The following is an 18,538-nucleotide window of genomic DNA, read 5'->3' on the forward strand; positions in this document are numbered from 1 at the left end:
GTTTTTGAAAACCCTAAAATAGCAAATCCCGTTGGCTGCAAACACCAGGGACAACAATGTGTAACAGGTAATGCCTTGCCCCATTTTTCCTGTCCCAGTCCATGTGCCCTGTTCCCCACTACCAATCAAAGGTGCATCAAGTTTCGTATCTAACAATAAACTCCCATGAACCTAGAAATCCTCTATATCTACAAAGAAAACTCCAGCTTGTGAGAAAAGGGAGATTCTTTTCATTCAGGGCTCAAGGAACTATAAAAAGTCTCACCTGAATGGTGAGCCTACCGAAACAGGAGCATAGTATACTCAAAACTCTACCCAGTCACCGGACAACGACCTTCGGGCCTCTCCTGCTGCTGTGCTTATGCTACAACTGCCGCCCTTCTTTCGGAATCCTTAGCTCATTCCCTCTTTCTCTGCTCTCCTCCAGCTCTTTACCAGACTTCCGTTCGAATTTCCCCCGCACAGCAGAACCCACCAATCACAAACGTCTTTCCTCGGGCCACGCCCCCATCTCCAGCTCCGGGAGCCGAGTCCAATTTCGCGCACACCCCTCCCTCCCTTTACGCACGCTGCGCACCGACGTCGGCCTCTGACGCCGTCGTCGCCCCCTCGCCGAGTCCCGCCCGGGCAGCTCCTGCGGACCGTTGGGCGGCCGGCCGAAGTCCCTCCCTCAGGACCTCCCCCCACCCCTGAACCGCTCTCGCGGCAGCGACCCATGTGGGAGTTCAGGCTCCTGCGGTCGCCGCCGCCGCTGCTGCTCTTCCTGCCGCAGCTCAGCCTCGGAATCGCCGCGTCCCGCTCGCAGGCCGAAACCATGAACCGGGGCGGCGGCAGCGGTGCGCGATGCTCCCCCTTGGCGGAGGGGCGCCGGCCGCAGTGCCTGCAGCTGTCCACGGTGCCGGGAGCTGACCCGCAGCGCAGCAACGAGTTGCTCCTGCTGGTGGCGGAGACGGCGGGGGAGGGACCGGAACGGCGGGCCCTCTCTGGGGACCCGGCGAAGGAGGAGCCGCAGTCAGCGCCCCAGCATCACGTTCTCTATTTCCCTGGGGATGTGCAGGTAACCTGGGGCCTGCCTGGACACCTGTTCCTTCCTCGTGTGCATGTGCGAATTACCTCAATTTCCCCCTCGTACTAGCGCCGGGTTCCTTGCCTCTCCGGAACACACCCACACATGCACTCGCGGCGTGGCTCTTGCGTTACTCCACGAAATCCAAAACCGCCCCTGCCACACCCCTGACCCCCTGCTTTTGGAGCCCCAGAGGGAAGGTGTCCTTGGAGGGTTACAACCGACCTCGGAAGAGCCAGCTGTTAGTCCAGGCTTCGAGGGGGTGGATTTTGAGACAGAAGGAATGAGGCACATAATGTATATTCATTCTATAACTTGGTTTCTCAGAGGTGCGCGCGCGCGTGTGTGTGTTAGGAGACAGGGATGGCTTTTAAAGTAACTTAGCACCTAGTGTTCCGAAAACGCTGGCATAATTAAAAAGAAAACAATTTTAAAAAATTATAAGGGTATGACATTTTTAGTAACCCTAGAAAAGGAGGGTAGGTGGAAGAAAAGGGACAGTAATTGCTAAGCATGTCAGTATTTTGTGCTCACCTAAATTCTCTACTTTTGTATGAGATTTTATCTTTATTAATTTTTTAAGATTTTATTTATGTATTCATAAGAGACAGAGAGGCACAGGGAAAGCAGGCTCCCCGCTGAGCGGGGAGCCCGATATGGGACTCGATCCTAGGACTCTGGGATCATGACCTGAGCCGAAGGCAGACGCTTAAGCATCTGAGCCACCCAGGCGCCCTATCATTATTATTAATTTTATATCTTCAGACAAATATTTGTGGATGTATTGTCCTGGAAAGCTGGGTCATCCAGAACTATGTTGTCTTATACGGTAGCCATTAGTTATATGTGGCTATTTAATTTAAATTAAATAAAAAATCCAGTTCCTCAGTCGCACTAGGTGCGTTTCAAGTGCTCAGGAGCACCTGGGGTCTGTGTGTACCCTAATGGACAGCGCAAATACAGAGCATTTTCACGGACCATTTCCATCATCACGGAAAGTTCTGTTGGGTAGTGCTGGTGTAGACAGGTAAAGCTAGAATATGGCTAGATGTGTTTCTTATACCATGAAACAGTATTGCTGATTGTTTTTGAAATGGATGCTTTAAAATGATATAGTTAACAAACTTTGTGCCCTGTGTCAAATTATGATTAAGATATATGTAGTTTTTTTCTCTTGTTCTTAAAATAATTAACTGGTCTAATTAACTGCTAATAACAACTGTGAAAAAACTAGTATTTAGATTTAAGAGAAGATACTTACTCGGTTAATGCTCTGTTGCTCAGTTTGGGAAAACAGCATGACATTACTGGTAGCGACTTGCAGAGATTTGAGGAAAAGCTACTCTGTGCATCTATAATGATGATGATGATGATAGTAATGATAACTAACCTTTATTGAGCACCTACTAAATGTTTATAAAGTGTGACAGCCAGAATACAATACAGGTCTAAAAAGTGCTAAATACACTTAGAGTAATACCTCCTTTTGACGTCGTCCATTTCCTTATGTAGCTTGAAATTCCATTAGCTTTTTGGACAGTGATATAGTGTTGATTTATGCAGAGCATGAAGTGCTTAAAAACCCAGGTCCTTTAGAGAAGAAGAAAATAATGCATCAAAGGGCTTTGAGGCCAGATTGCCTAGGTTTGAACCCTGATTCTGCACTTTTAACCATGAAATTTCTGGCCAATTGCGGCTACCTCAACTATAAAATAGGAATAATTTATAGGATACCAGTGAGGACTAAATACACGAATACCTAATGAGTAACAGTTCCTTCTCATCTTTCTGATGACCTTTTTTATTATTGGGCTCAGTTTGTGGACTTTTCTCCTCTACCTTTACTCCCTTAGTGATTTCTTTGAATCTTGTAGTTTTACATTCTACCTGTACTCTGATGACCTTCAACATTTGTGTCTAGCCTAGATAGATTCCCGGAACTTTAGACTTACCTACTGCATGCACACTATTTCCTTTTGGATATTTAATAGATATCTCAAACATAAAATCTCCGAGTCTTTCATTTTAAATCTGTTCTTCAGTCTTCTTCATCTCAGTTAATGGAAATCCTTTTTTAGTTGCTCAAGTTAGAAATCTTGAAGTTATTTTTTAGTAACCTTTCTTTCACACCTCATACCTCCATCAAAAAATAAAGTTGCTTCCCTTTCTAAATCTTTCTGGAGGTGATCAGATGGATCAGTTTAAAAGTAAGTCCAGTTATGCCACACCACTGCTCAAAACTCTCCAGTAGCTTCCCATGTCACTCAGAGTAGAAACCAGAGAATTCTTGATGGTTTGAAGGGCTCTTCACTATCTTCACCTTTTCCCACTCTGTTGCTTTTCTGACTTTCTCCTTTTTCTGTTTTATTCTGCCCTAGCAGTGTTCTTCATATTTCTCATGGTAGACACACTACCTCAGAAGCTTTGCGCATACCGCTTGGAACAATCTTCCTGCAGGTATCTATAGAATTCATTACCTCACCTGTTTTGAGTCTGCTCAAAAGTTGCCTTCATAGTGAGGCCTTTTCTGACCAACCTATTTAGTAATCACATGTAACCACAGGATCCCTATTAGCTTTTCTCTTTTATTTTTACCCATTTTACTGTATTCATTTTGTTTTTTGTCTGTCTTCCAGCACTACAATGTAAGCTTCATGTCTGTGTTTTCACCATTATATCTGTGACGCTTAGTGACTGGCATGTAGTAGGTGTTCAGTAGGTAACTTGTTGAGTGAGTGAATGAGTATATGTAAGTTGCTTTGAGCAGTGTACTAAGTGCTTGATAAATCTTGGCTATTAGTATATGAAATACTTTTGGCTCAGATTTCTTCATCTATGTCTTTGTACTTGATTTTTATGAGCCTCATGTTTATCCATGTGAAATTTACCCTGTTAGATACAGCTCATCTTATTCATGTATCAGTTCTTTTATGGACCCATTATTCGGGTTTATATCATATATAGATTAAATAAGCATACTTTCTATATCTTTATTCTTAATTTGGATAAATACTGAACAGAATTGGGCCAACAACTTTGTAAGGTACCATTAGAAACTTTACCTCATGTTAACACTGAATTAACTGGTATCAATTAGATCTGGTTGTCCATGTAATTTTAAATTTTAATTACCATTACTTTCTTGATGTTCCTTTTGCAATCATTTTGTTGTCGTTGTGTGTCCTTTTTCATTCTATATTATTTTCTCATTTGAATTAACAGGCGAGCTGAGAACATAGTAATATTTCTTTAGGTACTTTGATGTTTTTTTAATCCATCAGTAATGATTTTGGAGAGGGGAATCAGGATTTTTTTTAAATAGGTGCTTTCCAATATTCTTGAGTTATCTTGCTTTTAAAAGCCTCAGGATATAAAATTATACTTATTTCTCTTTTTTTAAAGCATAAGCTTACAATTTGATGAATTTTGACAAATGTTACAATTACATAACCGATGCCACAATCATGTTATACAACATCTCCATCCCCCTAAAAAGTACCCTTGTGCCCCACTTTTTTTTTTTAAGGATTTTATTTATTTATTTGAGAGAGAGAGAATGAGAGGGAGAGAGCACGAGAGGGAAGAGGGTCAGAGGGGGAAGCAGACTCCCTGCCGAGCAGGGAACCCGATGTGGGACTCTATCCCGGGACTCCAGGATCATGACCTGAGCCGAAGGCAGTCACTTAACCAACTGAGCCACCCAGGCGCTCCCCTTGTGCCCCACTTCTGGCAGTCTCTTTTCTCAGCCCCAGGCAACCACTGATCTGCTTTTTTTCACTATAGTTTTACCGTTTCTAGGTTTTCATTAATTTGGAATCGTAGTATGTAGTCTTGTGTCTGGCTTCTTTCACTTAGTATATAATGCTTTTGAAATTCATTCTTACTGTTGCCTATATCAGTAGTATGTTCCTTTTTATTACTGGGTAGTTTTCTGTGTATGGATATACAATTTGTTTACGCATTTAGCACTTGGTGAACATTTGGGTGATTTCCAATCTTACCTTTAAAAAATTTTTGTTTTCCTAAAGGCTAGGATATATAGATGACTGTGCCCTAAGTGTTCGTCCTGGTGAGTAAAGACTCACTTCTGTGTCATGCCTTTAATACTCACACTACTGCCACACTCACAACACTCCTGAAACCTGATATGTGGGTTTTTTCCCCATACCAGGTGATGCTCTGCAACACCAGCTGGGTATCCTAGCACTCAATTCTGCCAGTATCTATTTGGGGTTATTGTTACATTTTACAAGTTAAGGGCTCAGTCCCACAAGACTGCACCCCCCACTTCAGATGCCAGTCGCAAGTCCCAGGTTGTCACTTGTGCTGCTGCTGACTGGCTATAAACTGGGGTTGCCATGATACCCTCCCTAGGTTCAGTTAATCTGCAAGAGTGGCTCATAGAACTTAGGGAAATGGTGTACTTACTGTTTTCCCGCTTATTATGAAAGAATATGATAAAGGATTCAGATGAACATCTAGATGGAAGAGATGCATAGGGTATGTGGGAAGAGGTGTGGAGCTTCCAAAGCCCTCTCACAATACACCACTCCCCTAGCACCTCCATGTGTTCACCAACCTAGAAGTTACCTGAATCCATACTTTGGGGATGTTTTATGGAGACTTCATTGCGTAGTCACGATCAATCATTAACTTCCATTTCCAGCCTCTCTTTGGAGAATGGAGAGTGGGACCGAAACTTTCAAACTTCTGATCATGTCTTGGTCTTTCTGGTTGACCAGTTCCTATCCAGGAGCCCACCAAGAGTCACCTCATTAGAACAAAGATGTTTCTGTCAACCAAGGAAATTCCAAGGGTTTTAGGAGCTCTGTGTCAGGAACCAGGGGCAGATACAAATATATGTATTCTATTATTTTGTACTTGATCTTGTGCCCTGGGGCTTCCTATGCTCTTGTCAGGCAGCCTTCTTTGGCTAGATCCTGTTATGGTCCTTCTAGCTTGCTTACTTGGGATGTCTACTTTATGCTCAGCAAAGATGCCCCCCCTGTTTTTGATGGAAGTACAGCTCACATCCAATATAGTTATCCTTGCTCTGCTATAAGACTAATCCGCCTAGCTTGAAACTTAATCATGAATGTATCCAAACTGTTGGAGAGCAGATGTCAAGTTTTCCTAAGACTCTTTTGTACCTTTACTTTAGTAGCAGTATGGGGTGGGCCTGTAAGGTTTTGCAGGCCAGCAAGCATCTACCTGTGGATAAGCACCCCTTAATCTCTCCAAGAGATTCTTTTGCCATTTGCCTCACTGGTGATGAGGAGAAGCATCATGCCCTCTACAAGCATTGCCCCTACAAGGCAAATAAGTGGGTTACATTCCTAATTGGGATGAAAATTCTCAAGAAAACTCTTTCTATAGTCTTCCCTTTTTCTGTAGATTGGCCCTGGGTAATAGCCGTAGTTGCAGAACCAGTTTTGGCTACCTGTTAGCAAGTCCTGTGGGGATGTCTTGTGTCTCTTTTTAGAATATGGGAGTATTTATCCACTGTTTTGAGAACTGGGTTTTGATACAACAGTAACAATACTATTTTTATATTTTAGTGCACACAGTTCCTTAGTATAAGCATTTTTCCCTTCTGATCGTGTAACCTGGGGCTAATCAAAGAAAATATCAAGTTTTTAGATTACCTTCTATGTGGTAGAAACTAAACTGAGAATTGTAGAATCTTGAGTTCATTTTGGCTCATTAACCAAATAACTGTAATAGAAATAATATTTAGTTTCTAGGACCTCAGGTTCCTTAGCTATAAAAAGGATTTAGATGAGCCCTTTGAGATCTAAGTTCCTATTTTATTTTTTTTAAAGATTTTTTATTTATTTATTGAGAGAGAGAGAGAATGGTAGAGAGAGAGCATGAGAGGGAAGAAGGTCAGAGGGAGAAGCAGACTCCCCGCTGAGCAGGGAGCCCGATGCGGGACTCGATCCTGGGACTCCAGGATCCTGACCTGAGCCGAAGGCAGTCGCTTAACCAACTGAGCCACCCAGGCGCCCTAAGTTCCTATTTTAATTTTATATCACCAATCTGAATGTGCAAAGGGCAGTAGCAGAATCCATAAAAGTTAAATGATAGCCTTCTGGGAATAAATATTTTTTAACATATATGACAAACTGTTAACATTAATGAGATTATGAACTGTTAAGAAGGACTTGAGTATCCAGTAATCCAAAATTATTAAAGGACATGAACAGAGAATTAACAAAAGGAAAAAATGAAAATTGTTAATAAACAGAAAAATATTCAACCAGCTTAGGAATCGAAACATGCAAATTAAGTCAGAAGTAAGGTGTTTTATCATAGTAGTGAAGATTTTTTAAAAAATCAATGCTAATAGCCAGCGTGGGTAATGTGGGTAAATTCTTGTATACTTCCAGTGAGAGTGGAAATTGATATTAATCTTTTTGATGGGAAGTCTAAAAATTAAGATGCAAATCTATATTTACTGATATGGAACCATGCCTATAATATATTATTAAGTGAAAACTGTATGTATAAGCTTGTTGAGGAAGAAGTAAGAATGCTGTCTTCTATACATAATTACAAATGTGTATGTATGCTAAAGAAAACTAGAATGCTAGACTCCAAAATTTTAATAATGATTATTTCTAATTGGTGGTTTTATGGATGGTTTTTCTATCTTCCTTATTCCTTTGTATATAGATTAAATTTTTGTAGTATTACTTTTATTAGTTTTAGATTTTCAATAGAAAAATATGTGTGTATTGTTAAAAATTGTTTATTTAAGGTTATACATTGAAAAGTCAGTCTCCTTTTCATCCCACCCTCTCCAGCCTCCTATTTCTCTTCCCCAAGGCTACCACTGTGCTGATTTATGTGTTCTTCCGGAGACATTCTATGCTGATGAAAACTTTTTTTTTTTAGATTTATTTCTTTATTTGAAAGATTGAGAGAGCATGCGCATGTGACAATGTACACGTACAGGCGTGTCTGCTTGGGGGTGGTGTGCAAAGGGAGAGGGTGGAGCCTGACTTGGGGCTAATCTCAGGATCCTGAGATCATAACCTGAGTGGAATCAAGAGTCAGACCCTCAACTGACTGAGCCACCCCGGTGCCCTGCAAACTTTTTTTTTTTTTTTTTTTTTTTTTAAACACAAATGGTAGCATAGCTTAGAGGAGTTTTTTAGCCCTTATTTTACAATGCATATGAGTACTCATAGACCTGCTTCATTCTTCTGAAACAGAAATAACCTTATACATGCTTATTTATTTATGCATATATGCAAGTATATCACTGAGATAAATTCTTAGAAGTGGAATCACTAGGTCACAAGAGAAGTACATTTAAAATTGTTCAACATAGTATATGGCTGTTAGAATAAAGGAAAATCACAACTGTGTTTCTTTCTCTCACACCCTGTATCCAGTCAATCAACAAATGCTGTTGACTCTACTTTCAAAATCTATTCAGTCTGACCACTTCTTACCACCTTCATTTCTGCTACCACTCTTGTTCAAGCCACTTTCTCTCGGCAGGATTATACTTCAGGAACCTCCTACTGGTCTCCCTGTTTCATTCAACTCCTGACTCTTCAACACAGGAGCAAGAGTAATCCTTTCAAAACATGTTACATCAGCCCTCTGCTCCGAGCAAAGGCCAAAGTCCTTACACCTCCCCTTCTCCCCAAAAATCTGTCTGATCTTGGCGATCACTTTCTTTCTTTTTTTTTTTTTTTTTAAGATTTTATTTATTTGACAGAGAGAGAGAGCACGTGTGCACAAGCAGGGGTGGAGAGGGAGAAGCAGGTTCCCCGCTGAGCAGAGAGCCCAATGTGGGGCTCCATCCCAGGACCTGGGATCATGACCTGAGCTGAAGGAGGACACCCAACCAACTGAGCCACCCAGGCGCCCCCACTTTCTTTTTGTTCACACCATAGGACCTACTCTAGCCTCACGGCTGTATCTTGGCTATATTAGACATGCTTCCACTTCAGGGCTGTTTGCAGTTGCAGTTCCTTATGCCTGAAATATGAATCACTCCCTTGGTTCCTTTAGGTACTTCTCAACTATCATCTTACTGGAGACCACCTTGGGTTTCAAATAATAATCTTCCATCCTCTCCAAAACCTTATATTCCTTTTGCCCTGCTTTTTAAAAATTATACTCCATTGCACTTAACCACCATATTAATATTTTGTGCTGACTACTAGCCACTTGTGGCTGTTGACCACTTGAAATGCTAGTCTAATCAAGGAATTAAATTTTTAATTATATTTAACTTTAAATTTAAATCTAAAAACTGATAGTTCAGTTCCTAGAAAACTTTTAAGTATATTTGAACAACTTGGATATGTGAATCTACTTTTTCAACTGTAAATTTTATGAAATCTAAATTCAGATCCAGTATTTCCAATGAAAATTTAGCATCCAAATTGAGATGTGCTATAAGTGTAAACACACACTGGATTTCAAAGACTTAGTAAGAAAAAGAAATGTAATCTCTCATTGGTTTTTTTATTGGTTACATGTTTTAAATTACAGTATTTTAGATATATTGGGCTCAATAAAATATATTATTCATGGTAGTTTCACCTGTTAACTTCCTACGTTTTTAAATGTAGCTACTAGAAAATTTTATGTGTGGATCATGTTATATTGCTGTTGGACAGTGTTGCTCTGTTTACTTATGGGGTTGTTTATTGTGTATCTCTGTACTAGAATGTAAGCTCTGTGGGGGCAGGGGTTTAGTCTGTTCTGATCCATACCCAATAGGCAGGTATCCAATAAATCTCAGAATAAATGAATAAGTTTGAATGAATTCCCCCTTTTAAAAATAGCTACTGTGAATAAAAATAAAAAGGAAAACAAAATTTGTATGCATATCCTAGAATCTATGCAAAAAGTTATTTATATAGAATGCTTATAAATAAATAAGATCCAAATAAAAAAGGCCAAAGTTATGAACAGACACAAATAGAAATCCAGGTGGCTAATAAATATGTAACACAAATTCAAATTTTCAGTAAGTCCAAATTAGAATAAGCTATCCTTTGCATAAGAAATTGAGTGAAGATAAAAAAACTATACATACCTCTCTGGAAGATAGCACTGTAGTCTGTATAACTAATCTTAAATTATGAATATTCTTTGACCCACTTTTTCCATATCCAGGAATTTATTTTTATTTATTTATTTTTAAAAGATGTTACTTATTTATTTAGAGAGAGCTGGGGGAGGGCCAGAGGGAGAGGGAGAGAGAGAATCTCAAGCAGGCCCCACGCCCAGCATAGAGCCTGTGCAGGGCTTGATCTCATGACCCTGAGATCATGACCTGAACCGAAATCAAGAGGCAGATGCTTAATCAACTGAGCCACCCAGGCAACCCATATCCAATAATTTATTTTTATTGATGTAATCAGAGATGTATAAAAAGATTTTTCTAGAACGTTCATTGCAGCTTTGCACAGTTGACCCTTAAACAATGCAGGGTTTAGGGGCACTGACTCCCACACAGATGAAAATCTGTATATCTTTTGATTTCCCAAAAACTTAACTACTAATAGCCTATGGTTTACTGGAAGCCTTTCTGATAATGTAAACAGTTGATTAACATATTTTATATGTTATATTATCATATACTATATTCTTACAATAAAGTAACACTTTTCTTCAGAAAATGTTATTATGGGGGCACCTGGCTGGCTCAGCTTGGTGGAGCATGGGACTCTTGATCTCAGGGTTGTGGGTTCAAGCCCTACGTTGGATGTAAAGATTACGTAAAAAGAAAATCTTAAAAAAGAAATGTTATTAAGAACATCATAAGAGATAATACATTTACAGTATTATGCTGTATTTATAGGAAAGAACTCACTTTTAAGTGACTTGCACAGTTCAAACCCATGTTGTTCAAGGATCAACTGTAATACTAGAATTAAAATCAAACTTAGCATTCAGGTTGTTAGAGTAATCCATAAAGGGAGGGTTCAGGATGGGAAAATATTTTAAAGTTCTGGGTTGGTCAAAAAGTCTGTTTAATAAACCAATTTTTATTTTCAGTTAATGTGTTAGGAATAGGAGATTGTGTGTATACTAAATAAAATTTATTTAAAAATATCCTTTTAAAGTAAGTTTTATTTTTAAAATTTCTACTATGCTGTTTAGCTATATCTCATAACTCTGTCTTTTGCTGGATTTTAGGTTTAAACTAAAATTATTTGTTTAAAATCATAAAGTAATGACGGATTTATAGTTTTCATTTCTAGTACATTAACCATTGGTCATATAACATCCCAATTTCCTCCACAATAAAAATGGGAAGCTATTTTGTGGAAATAATTTTATATAAATGTGTATTTAATGCTTGTTTCATCTTTCTTACCTTTCAGAATTACCATGAAATTATGACTCGTCATCCTGAGAATTATCAGTGGGAAAACTGGAGTCTAGAAAATGTTGCCACCATTTTAGCTCACCGGTTCCCCAATAGTTATATTTGGGTGATAAAGTGTTCCCGAATGCATTTGCACAAATTCAGCTGCTATGACAATTTTGTGAAAAGTAATATGTTTGGTGCTCCAGAACACAATACTGACTTTGGAGCTTTTAAGCACCTTTATATGTTATTAGTTAATGCTTTTAACTTAAGTCAGAACAGTTTGTTATCAAAGAAGAATGTGAAAGATTTGAATAAGGACTCCAAAGCATCTAATTGTAGATCCAGTTCTTCTCACACTACTAATGGTTGCCAGGGAGAAAAAGAGAGGACCTGTGAAAAATTTGGTGAGTCCACCATGCGTTTTTACCCACCATCACTGAATGGTGCTTCTTTTACTTTGATTGGATTCAGTAAAGGTTGTGTTGTTTTGAATCAATTGCTTTTTGAATTAAAAGAAGCCAAGAAAGACAAGAACATAGATGCTTTTATCAAAAGCATAAGAACAATGTACTGGCTGGATGGCGGTCATTCTGGAGGAAGCAATACTTGGGTTACCTATCCAGAGGTCTTGAAAGAATTTGCACAAACAGGGATTATTGTTCATACCCATGTAACACCTTACCAAGTATGTGATCCAATGAGATCTTGGATTGGAAAGGAGCACAAGAAATTTGTTCAGATTCTTGGAGATTTTGGTATGCAGGTGACTAGCCAAATTCATTTTGCAAAGGAAGCTCCTTCCATAGAGAATCACTTTAGGGTTCATGAAGTATTTTGAGACTACAAGAATATTAATGTACTTGTTCAGTGGAAGGGCAGAAGCACTTTGAGTGTTATAAATTCAGATAATGAGATATAATTCATAGATACATTGTCAGTTTTGGGGGGGCGGGGGGAAGAAGCACACATTCCTAAAATGAGTGTAATGTGCAATAGTATTCCTTGCTTGTGAATGTGAACAGTTTTTACTTTGGATGGGGTTAGAATTAGTTCAGTTGAAAAGTAAAAGATGGTTTGTGATAATTCTATAAGGAGATTCAAGACCCTTAAGAATGAAAGTTATGATATAGTCCTTATAAAAGGTAATGAAAATTGTTATTGTTGGAAATAGTTTATTTTCTGAGTATTATTTGGAACTAATTTTGGTGACACTAACAGTAATTAGCTATTTGGCACTCAAAACTCCATTTCTCTTCAAATAAAGCAAAGGCACACTGATGTTTTCCATAATTTTGGAATAACTGTACCCTGCCTCTTATGTTTTGTAAATTCATAGTCATTCTTTAATGTGCCACCAAGTGTTTTTTTCTTAATAGTCAAAATATATTTGTTTCCAAATTTCCAAGAACATGCAGTAGTGTGCAGTTGGTTTTTAAAATCATTACACTTAAGCACTATGACTTAATTTTTAATTGATGACTTTTAGATAAGATATTTTGGAGTTTCTTGACTCTTGGCCAAAAACCAGATCTTTTAGAAAATTGTTTTAAATTGAATGTAATTAGGTATATTGGGTAAAAATATGCTACAGATTTTCATCATATTGGTCTTTTGAAAGAGATCAACTTAGGTGAAATAAATGTGTAACACTCTATTTGTTACTACTCTATTGAAAAGGAGACAGATTCTATAGATCTAAGTCAGTGTTTCTCCAGAAGCATGATTTTGTCTGCCAAAAGAAAGCAGCTCTCTTTGGCCAAAATGCAAAATTATATTGCTATAAGAAAAGTTACAGGGAAAGTTTGAAGACACAAATGATTTAATTTTGGCTCAAAAACTGAATTTGCTTAACACTGCTACATAATTTGGGTGAGGTTTCCTTCTGCTTGTTTTTCTTGACCTAGATAAATACATTTTGAGAAACCAAGATCTAATGAATGTCAACCAACATTGATAGCTGTGTGATTACAATAAAAGGTGAAGTCACTTTTTTATTGTTTATTAATAATTAGCTTTTGCAGGTCATGAAATAATTAAGCAGGGAAGTAACATTGCTGCTTTCAGACTGAAAAAAAAAAAGACACTGAAGCTTAATATCTTAATAACCCAGAGGACCTAAATTTATAAAATACAGAATTAAATGTTAATCTCTTGGTTTCTTCCCAGAATTACATTTTAATGACTTTATAATACATTCCACATATTCAGACTTATAGGAATTCTTACTCACCAAATGCTTAAAAATAACATCCCTTAATTTTATAAAGTACAGAAGAGTATCTCATTTTTTCTTTTAAGGACAAGTTAGTTTATATTGCTTCAGTTTCTTTAAATACCTGTTTCTTTTGAGACCAAAAATTCTCAACAAGGAGACAAGTCCTGATTCTAGCATTTTATTACCTAATCTTGAAGTATTATGATTGGATGGCTTCTTTCAGTTTAGTAATCCTTGGTTAAATTCATGTGTATCTAATGTTAAGTAGTGAAGGTAGTGAATACACTAATGAGGGGGGAAGGAAAGGCACTTATTTTTACAAGATTAAAATGGAAAAAGGACTTTTTGCAGAAAGATTCATTTAAAAAATGAGATATTTAAAAATCTGGGTTCTTTATCTAGTCATGTGACTGCTTACCTTGGAATTGTTGTATGTTCAATGTATAATAAAAATAACTCATGGAACACCTGGGAACTGCCACTGCAGCAAAGTGAGAGTGTTGAAAGTAGAAATATTTTTTTGAATGAAAATATATTGCAGTTGATCCATATTCAAATAGTTTAAGACTTCAAATTTGTCTTCTCTACATTTGTTTAAAACTATTGTAAATGTTAGTGTATCCTTTTGGACTGTGCCTTTGTGTTTGTCATGAGAGTGAACTGAGAAGTCATACAGATAATGTGAAAGTTGTTACCGCCACAGCATGAATGTACAATCATATTAAATTTAATCCAGAGCAGTCTGTTTGGTTGTGCTTTATGTTACCAGATTTGTTATCAGATTGTTACTTGGGAGGAAGCTACTTTTCACTTTGCTGGTTTAGGTTTCTATATGTTTTCATTAACTCTCCATGTTCCTTCATATGAGCAACTTTGAACCTTGTAAGAATACATTTCCTTTTCATTTACATTTCACCTTTAAATTGCCCCACAAAAATTTGCTTTATTTCCATTTCTTCTGTTAAATTTCTTGGAGAAAAAAATCGCTCAAAAATAAGTTTTTCCTTTTATGTGCTAATCATTTCAGGTATCTGTATTCCTTTTGCTGTCATTAAGAGACTTAGAATATGGTGTGATCTGTTTTTCATTTCACTCATAGAATATCTAAGCACCCATCAAGGGCAGGAAAGATCTAGGCAGAGACAAAACAGTCCCAAGCATTTGAGTATAGAAATGTGTAACAGACCAAGGCTTCAAAGTGAAAATAGGAAACAAAAGGTAGTATTCTTAAAAGAACTATTCTGTTAGACTTCATTAAGGACCTTTAAGAAAAACATGTTTTAGAGGATAAGATATATATGTAGATAGACCCCATCTGTAAATCAGGTTGGTCTTTACAAAGGCAGAGAGGCCGAGCAGCTCTTAGTGGTAGAGACAGGCACTCACTCAGGATGTCATTTTAGTATCCCATTTAATGGAACTTTAAAAAAATAGAATACAACTTAGGTGTATTTAAAACACCCCAATAGTCGTGGCCTGTATGCTTGAAACAAGACTTGAAGGTAATAGCAGGGGTATGTGGGAGACTGCCACTCTGCATTAGCTCCTCCTCACTACATGTGTTTCTTAGCACTGGAGGAAGGAGTCACAGCAGAACAGCTCCAACTCCATCCAGACCTGCACTCCAGCTTCCTGCGGTGGCTGGGGGGGGGGAGGGGTGGTTTGTTTTGTTTCTTGTCAACTTCTTAGATGCCTGTTGGCAACTTTAGATAGGTGAGAGAAAAGCCTCCCTACTAAGGTTCTTCCAAATGTTCACATTGCTGCTGTTCAAAAAGATGGAAAGATACAAAATAAGCCTTGTTGACTTTATTTCCCTTTTAAAAAATATTTTGAGTGACAAGTTTTAATTACTGAATAAATAGAATTCCAATGTAATTATGTGCCAAGACAAACACCGTTAATGTTCACAAAAAACTAGTATTTATAGTCTACACATGTATTTTAAAAAGTTATTTTGAAAGAGCGATACATAGGGGGGCAAAAAAAAAGGTCAAATAATACACAACTGCAGATTCCAGACTGCCCACCTAACTTGTCTACTAGCTTCTCAGAGGCAATCACTACTACTGGTTTCTTGTGTATCCCAGCAGAGATAATTCTATGCATATACAAATGTTTACTTTCAGAATACCTTTGTTTTACACAAATGGCAGCATACTATACCCATAGTTTCCAACCCTTTCCTCGTTTAATTACCTTGGAAAAATTTCTTGCTAGTACTACAATACCTCTGTCTCGTTCTTGTGCTGCATAGTATTCCATTTTTATTTTACCCTCTGCTCGCTACTTGTTCATTAATTTTATTTTGTATCCCTTTGTCTTACTCTGTATCTTTTGTCCGTGTGGTACAGTGAGTTGTTTTGCTGACAGAGGAAAAAAATTCCTTTGTGAATCAGGTCAAGCCCCCAAACTGTAGCCAAAGAACAACAAAGAGATGAGCTGCACCTAAGGGAGAAAGCATGGAGAATGATCTGGTCACAACTGTTAATTCCTGTTCTGTCACCCAGCTGTGTAAGCCTGGACAATCACTTAAGCAATATGGATTGATAAAATGATTTCTAAGATTCCTTTCAGCAATAAAGTTCGAAGATTTGCAACTTCCTGAGAAGATGCAGCTACCACATTCTGTTTAATATTTTATACATTCACAACATCTCATTTGGTCTCAGGTCAGCAAAAAAGATAAAAATATTTTGCATTTAAAGTAAACACTCTAACATTAAAGATTATGACCAAGGAAATAATTTGAAAACTTCCCAAAGGGTTCACTTCTAGTTTTCTAGATACTATAATACTGCAACAAGAGCCATCTCAAATCTGAAAGCTAGCATCAGCCATCAACTGTCCTTGCCCTGAATTATCTCTTTGTATTTTTGCAGCAACCCTAAAAAAATACAAGCTTAAAGATGAGGAAAATAAGCTTCATAAAGATTAAGTTAACTCACCTAAGGTCATCCAGTTTGCTTCCCAAATAAACTGAATTAAAATGAATATTCATGGGAAGATTATAATCTCAGTTTTACTTCCAAGTTTTCTACATGACTCTGGGTATATACTTTGCACTGATTCTCTCACTGGTTTTTAAAAAAAGAAACAAAACCAAGGAAGGTTTATTTAAAAGCTGACTATAAGTACTGTTCAAACTAACAAAAGTTTTTGTCTTATTTTTCTTCCCAAAGGAAAAGGAATCATTGAAGAATTTCTTTGCTTAATCTAAGAAGTAACCAAAAATGAAAAAAAAATCTAATAATTAAATCTGGCTAATGTAACAATTCCTTTTCTAACAGACCATCTTTTCACTTTTGTTGACCTGAGTAACTTCAATATCTCTTCCTAAAGACACCTAGGAAGTTCAGAATAATTTTTTATATATTTTCCTTTCTTATTTATTATAATCTGCTTTTTATACCTGAAACTAATCCAACTCCAAACACAGGATATGAATGGATAAATTATTTTAAAAGAGAAAATTATTTTCTCCATAATTAAAATGCACCAACTTGATGCACTCAGATTACTTTAGATGAGCACATTTGTATTCAGCAAATATATCTGGTCTTTCTTCAATGACATTGCAATTGAATTACTAGGTGCAAAACAAAGAATGGCACAGATCCACACACAATGGCTCATTGTCTTCAATGATGACAACATTATTGGGATCTCTCCTGTATTTGTTCTTAAAAAAAAAATAATTTTTCTCTCTAAAAAGGACAGGTGGAAAAGCATTTAGTGGGGAAAACTAATTGGGTTGAAGTTTAGCTGTAGGTGTAAATTAAAGCTAAAACAGATTTGAATATTTTCTGACATTGAAAAACTGAAAAAAGGCAGGCCTGACTTATATTGAGTGCCAAGAAAAACCAGGATCAGATTAAGCATGTTTTAGATGAATCACAAAACTAATAATCCAAACTACTATCATCTGGTCCAACTGTTCTCAATCCTGATTATACATCAAAACAACCTATGAAGTTTACCAAATATACTGTACCAAACCCCAAACATACTAAATCAAAATCTACAAAGTTGGGGCCTAGACATGTGTTTTAAAAAAGCTCAAAAGGGGGCGCCTGGGTGGCTCAGTTGGTTAAGCAGCTGCCTTCGGCTCAGGTCATGATCCCAGGGTCCTGGGATGGAGCTCCATGTCAGGCTCTCTGCTCAGCGGGGAGCCTGCTTCTCCCTCTGCCTGCCGCTCCCCCTGCTTGTGCTCGCTCTCCATCAAATAAATGAGTAAAAAATTAAAAATAAAAATCTCAAAAGATAAATGTAGTAGATATTGTTGGTTGCTCACCATTTTTCCTAGTCTGAATCCTGATTTTAAAAAAATTATCCATGCTGTCCCCATATATACCCCATGTGCCTCAGAGAAAGAGGATTCCAAGCTCCAGGAGACCCAACTGGCCTATGGGTTATTCCATACCCTTTCCCAGTGACTGCCTCAGAGATGGACAGGTCTAAGCTACTTTAAATCAATGAGACCCAAGGATTTGGTGGCAAATCCTGGGAAAGCTTTTGCATATTAAGAGAAGGCCCTTGGAATCCAGCCTGACTCCTCCACTGCATGTAAATGAAGATGAACATGGCTCAAATTGCTACTGGCAATCATCCCATGACCAGGAGGGTAGCCAGCCTTAGGATGATGCCAATGCCGCAGTTGAAAATGGGAGAAAAAAACCCTAGAGGCTCTTGGTGACACTACTGAATCACTGGATCAGAAATACTAAAGCCCATTCTATCAGCAGACTTCATGATAATGATTCAATACATTTTATTAAGTCCTTTTAAGTTGGATTTTTAGTTACTTGCATCTGAAAGCTAGAGTGGTCCCACCCAGTACAGCAGTCTTTCAACCATAACAATCTGTATTAAATAGAAACCATATAAACACCAATTCATATCTACTTAATCT

The 18,538-nt window shown here is 37.8% G+C and overlaps 1 protein-coding gene across 1 annotated transcript; it reads left to right on the plus strand.

Moving 5' to 3' along the window:
- Positions 1-624: 624 nt before the first annotated feature.
- Positions 625-18,451, plus strand: C3H2orf69 (chromosome 3 C2orf69 homolog). The gene is made up of 2 exons (XM_027591413.2): positions 625-1,057; positions 11,425-18,451. The coding sequence occupies exons 1-2, from the start codon at positions 716-718 to the stop codon at positions 12,250-12,252; spliced, it is 1,170 nt and encodes a 389-aa protein (XP_027447214.1). The 5' UTR covers positions 625-715; the 3' UTR covers positions 12,253-18,451.
- Positions 18,452-18,538: the final 87 nt, after the last annotated feature.

This window comes from Zalophus californianus, chromosome 3, assembly GCF_009762305.2.
Source record: "Zalophus californianus isolate mZalCal1 chromosome 3, mZalCal1.pri.v2, whole genome shotgun sequence".
NCBI classification, from domain to species: Eukaryota; Metazoa; Chordata; class Mammalia; order Carnivora; family Otariidae; genus Zalophus; species Zalophus californianus.

Excerpts from the sequence above, each read along its gene's own strand:
- C3H2orf69 (XM_027591413.2), top strand. The coding sequence starts at position 716 with ATGTGGGAGTTCAGGCTCCTGCGGTCGCCGCCGCCGCTGCTGCTCTTC. Across the intron at positions 1,058-11,424 it reads ATTTCCCTGGGGATGTGCAG|AATTACCATGAAATTATGAC; the intron begins GTAACCTGGGGC and ends CTTACCTTTCAG.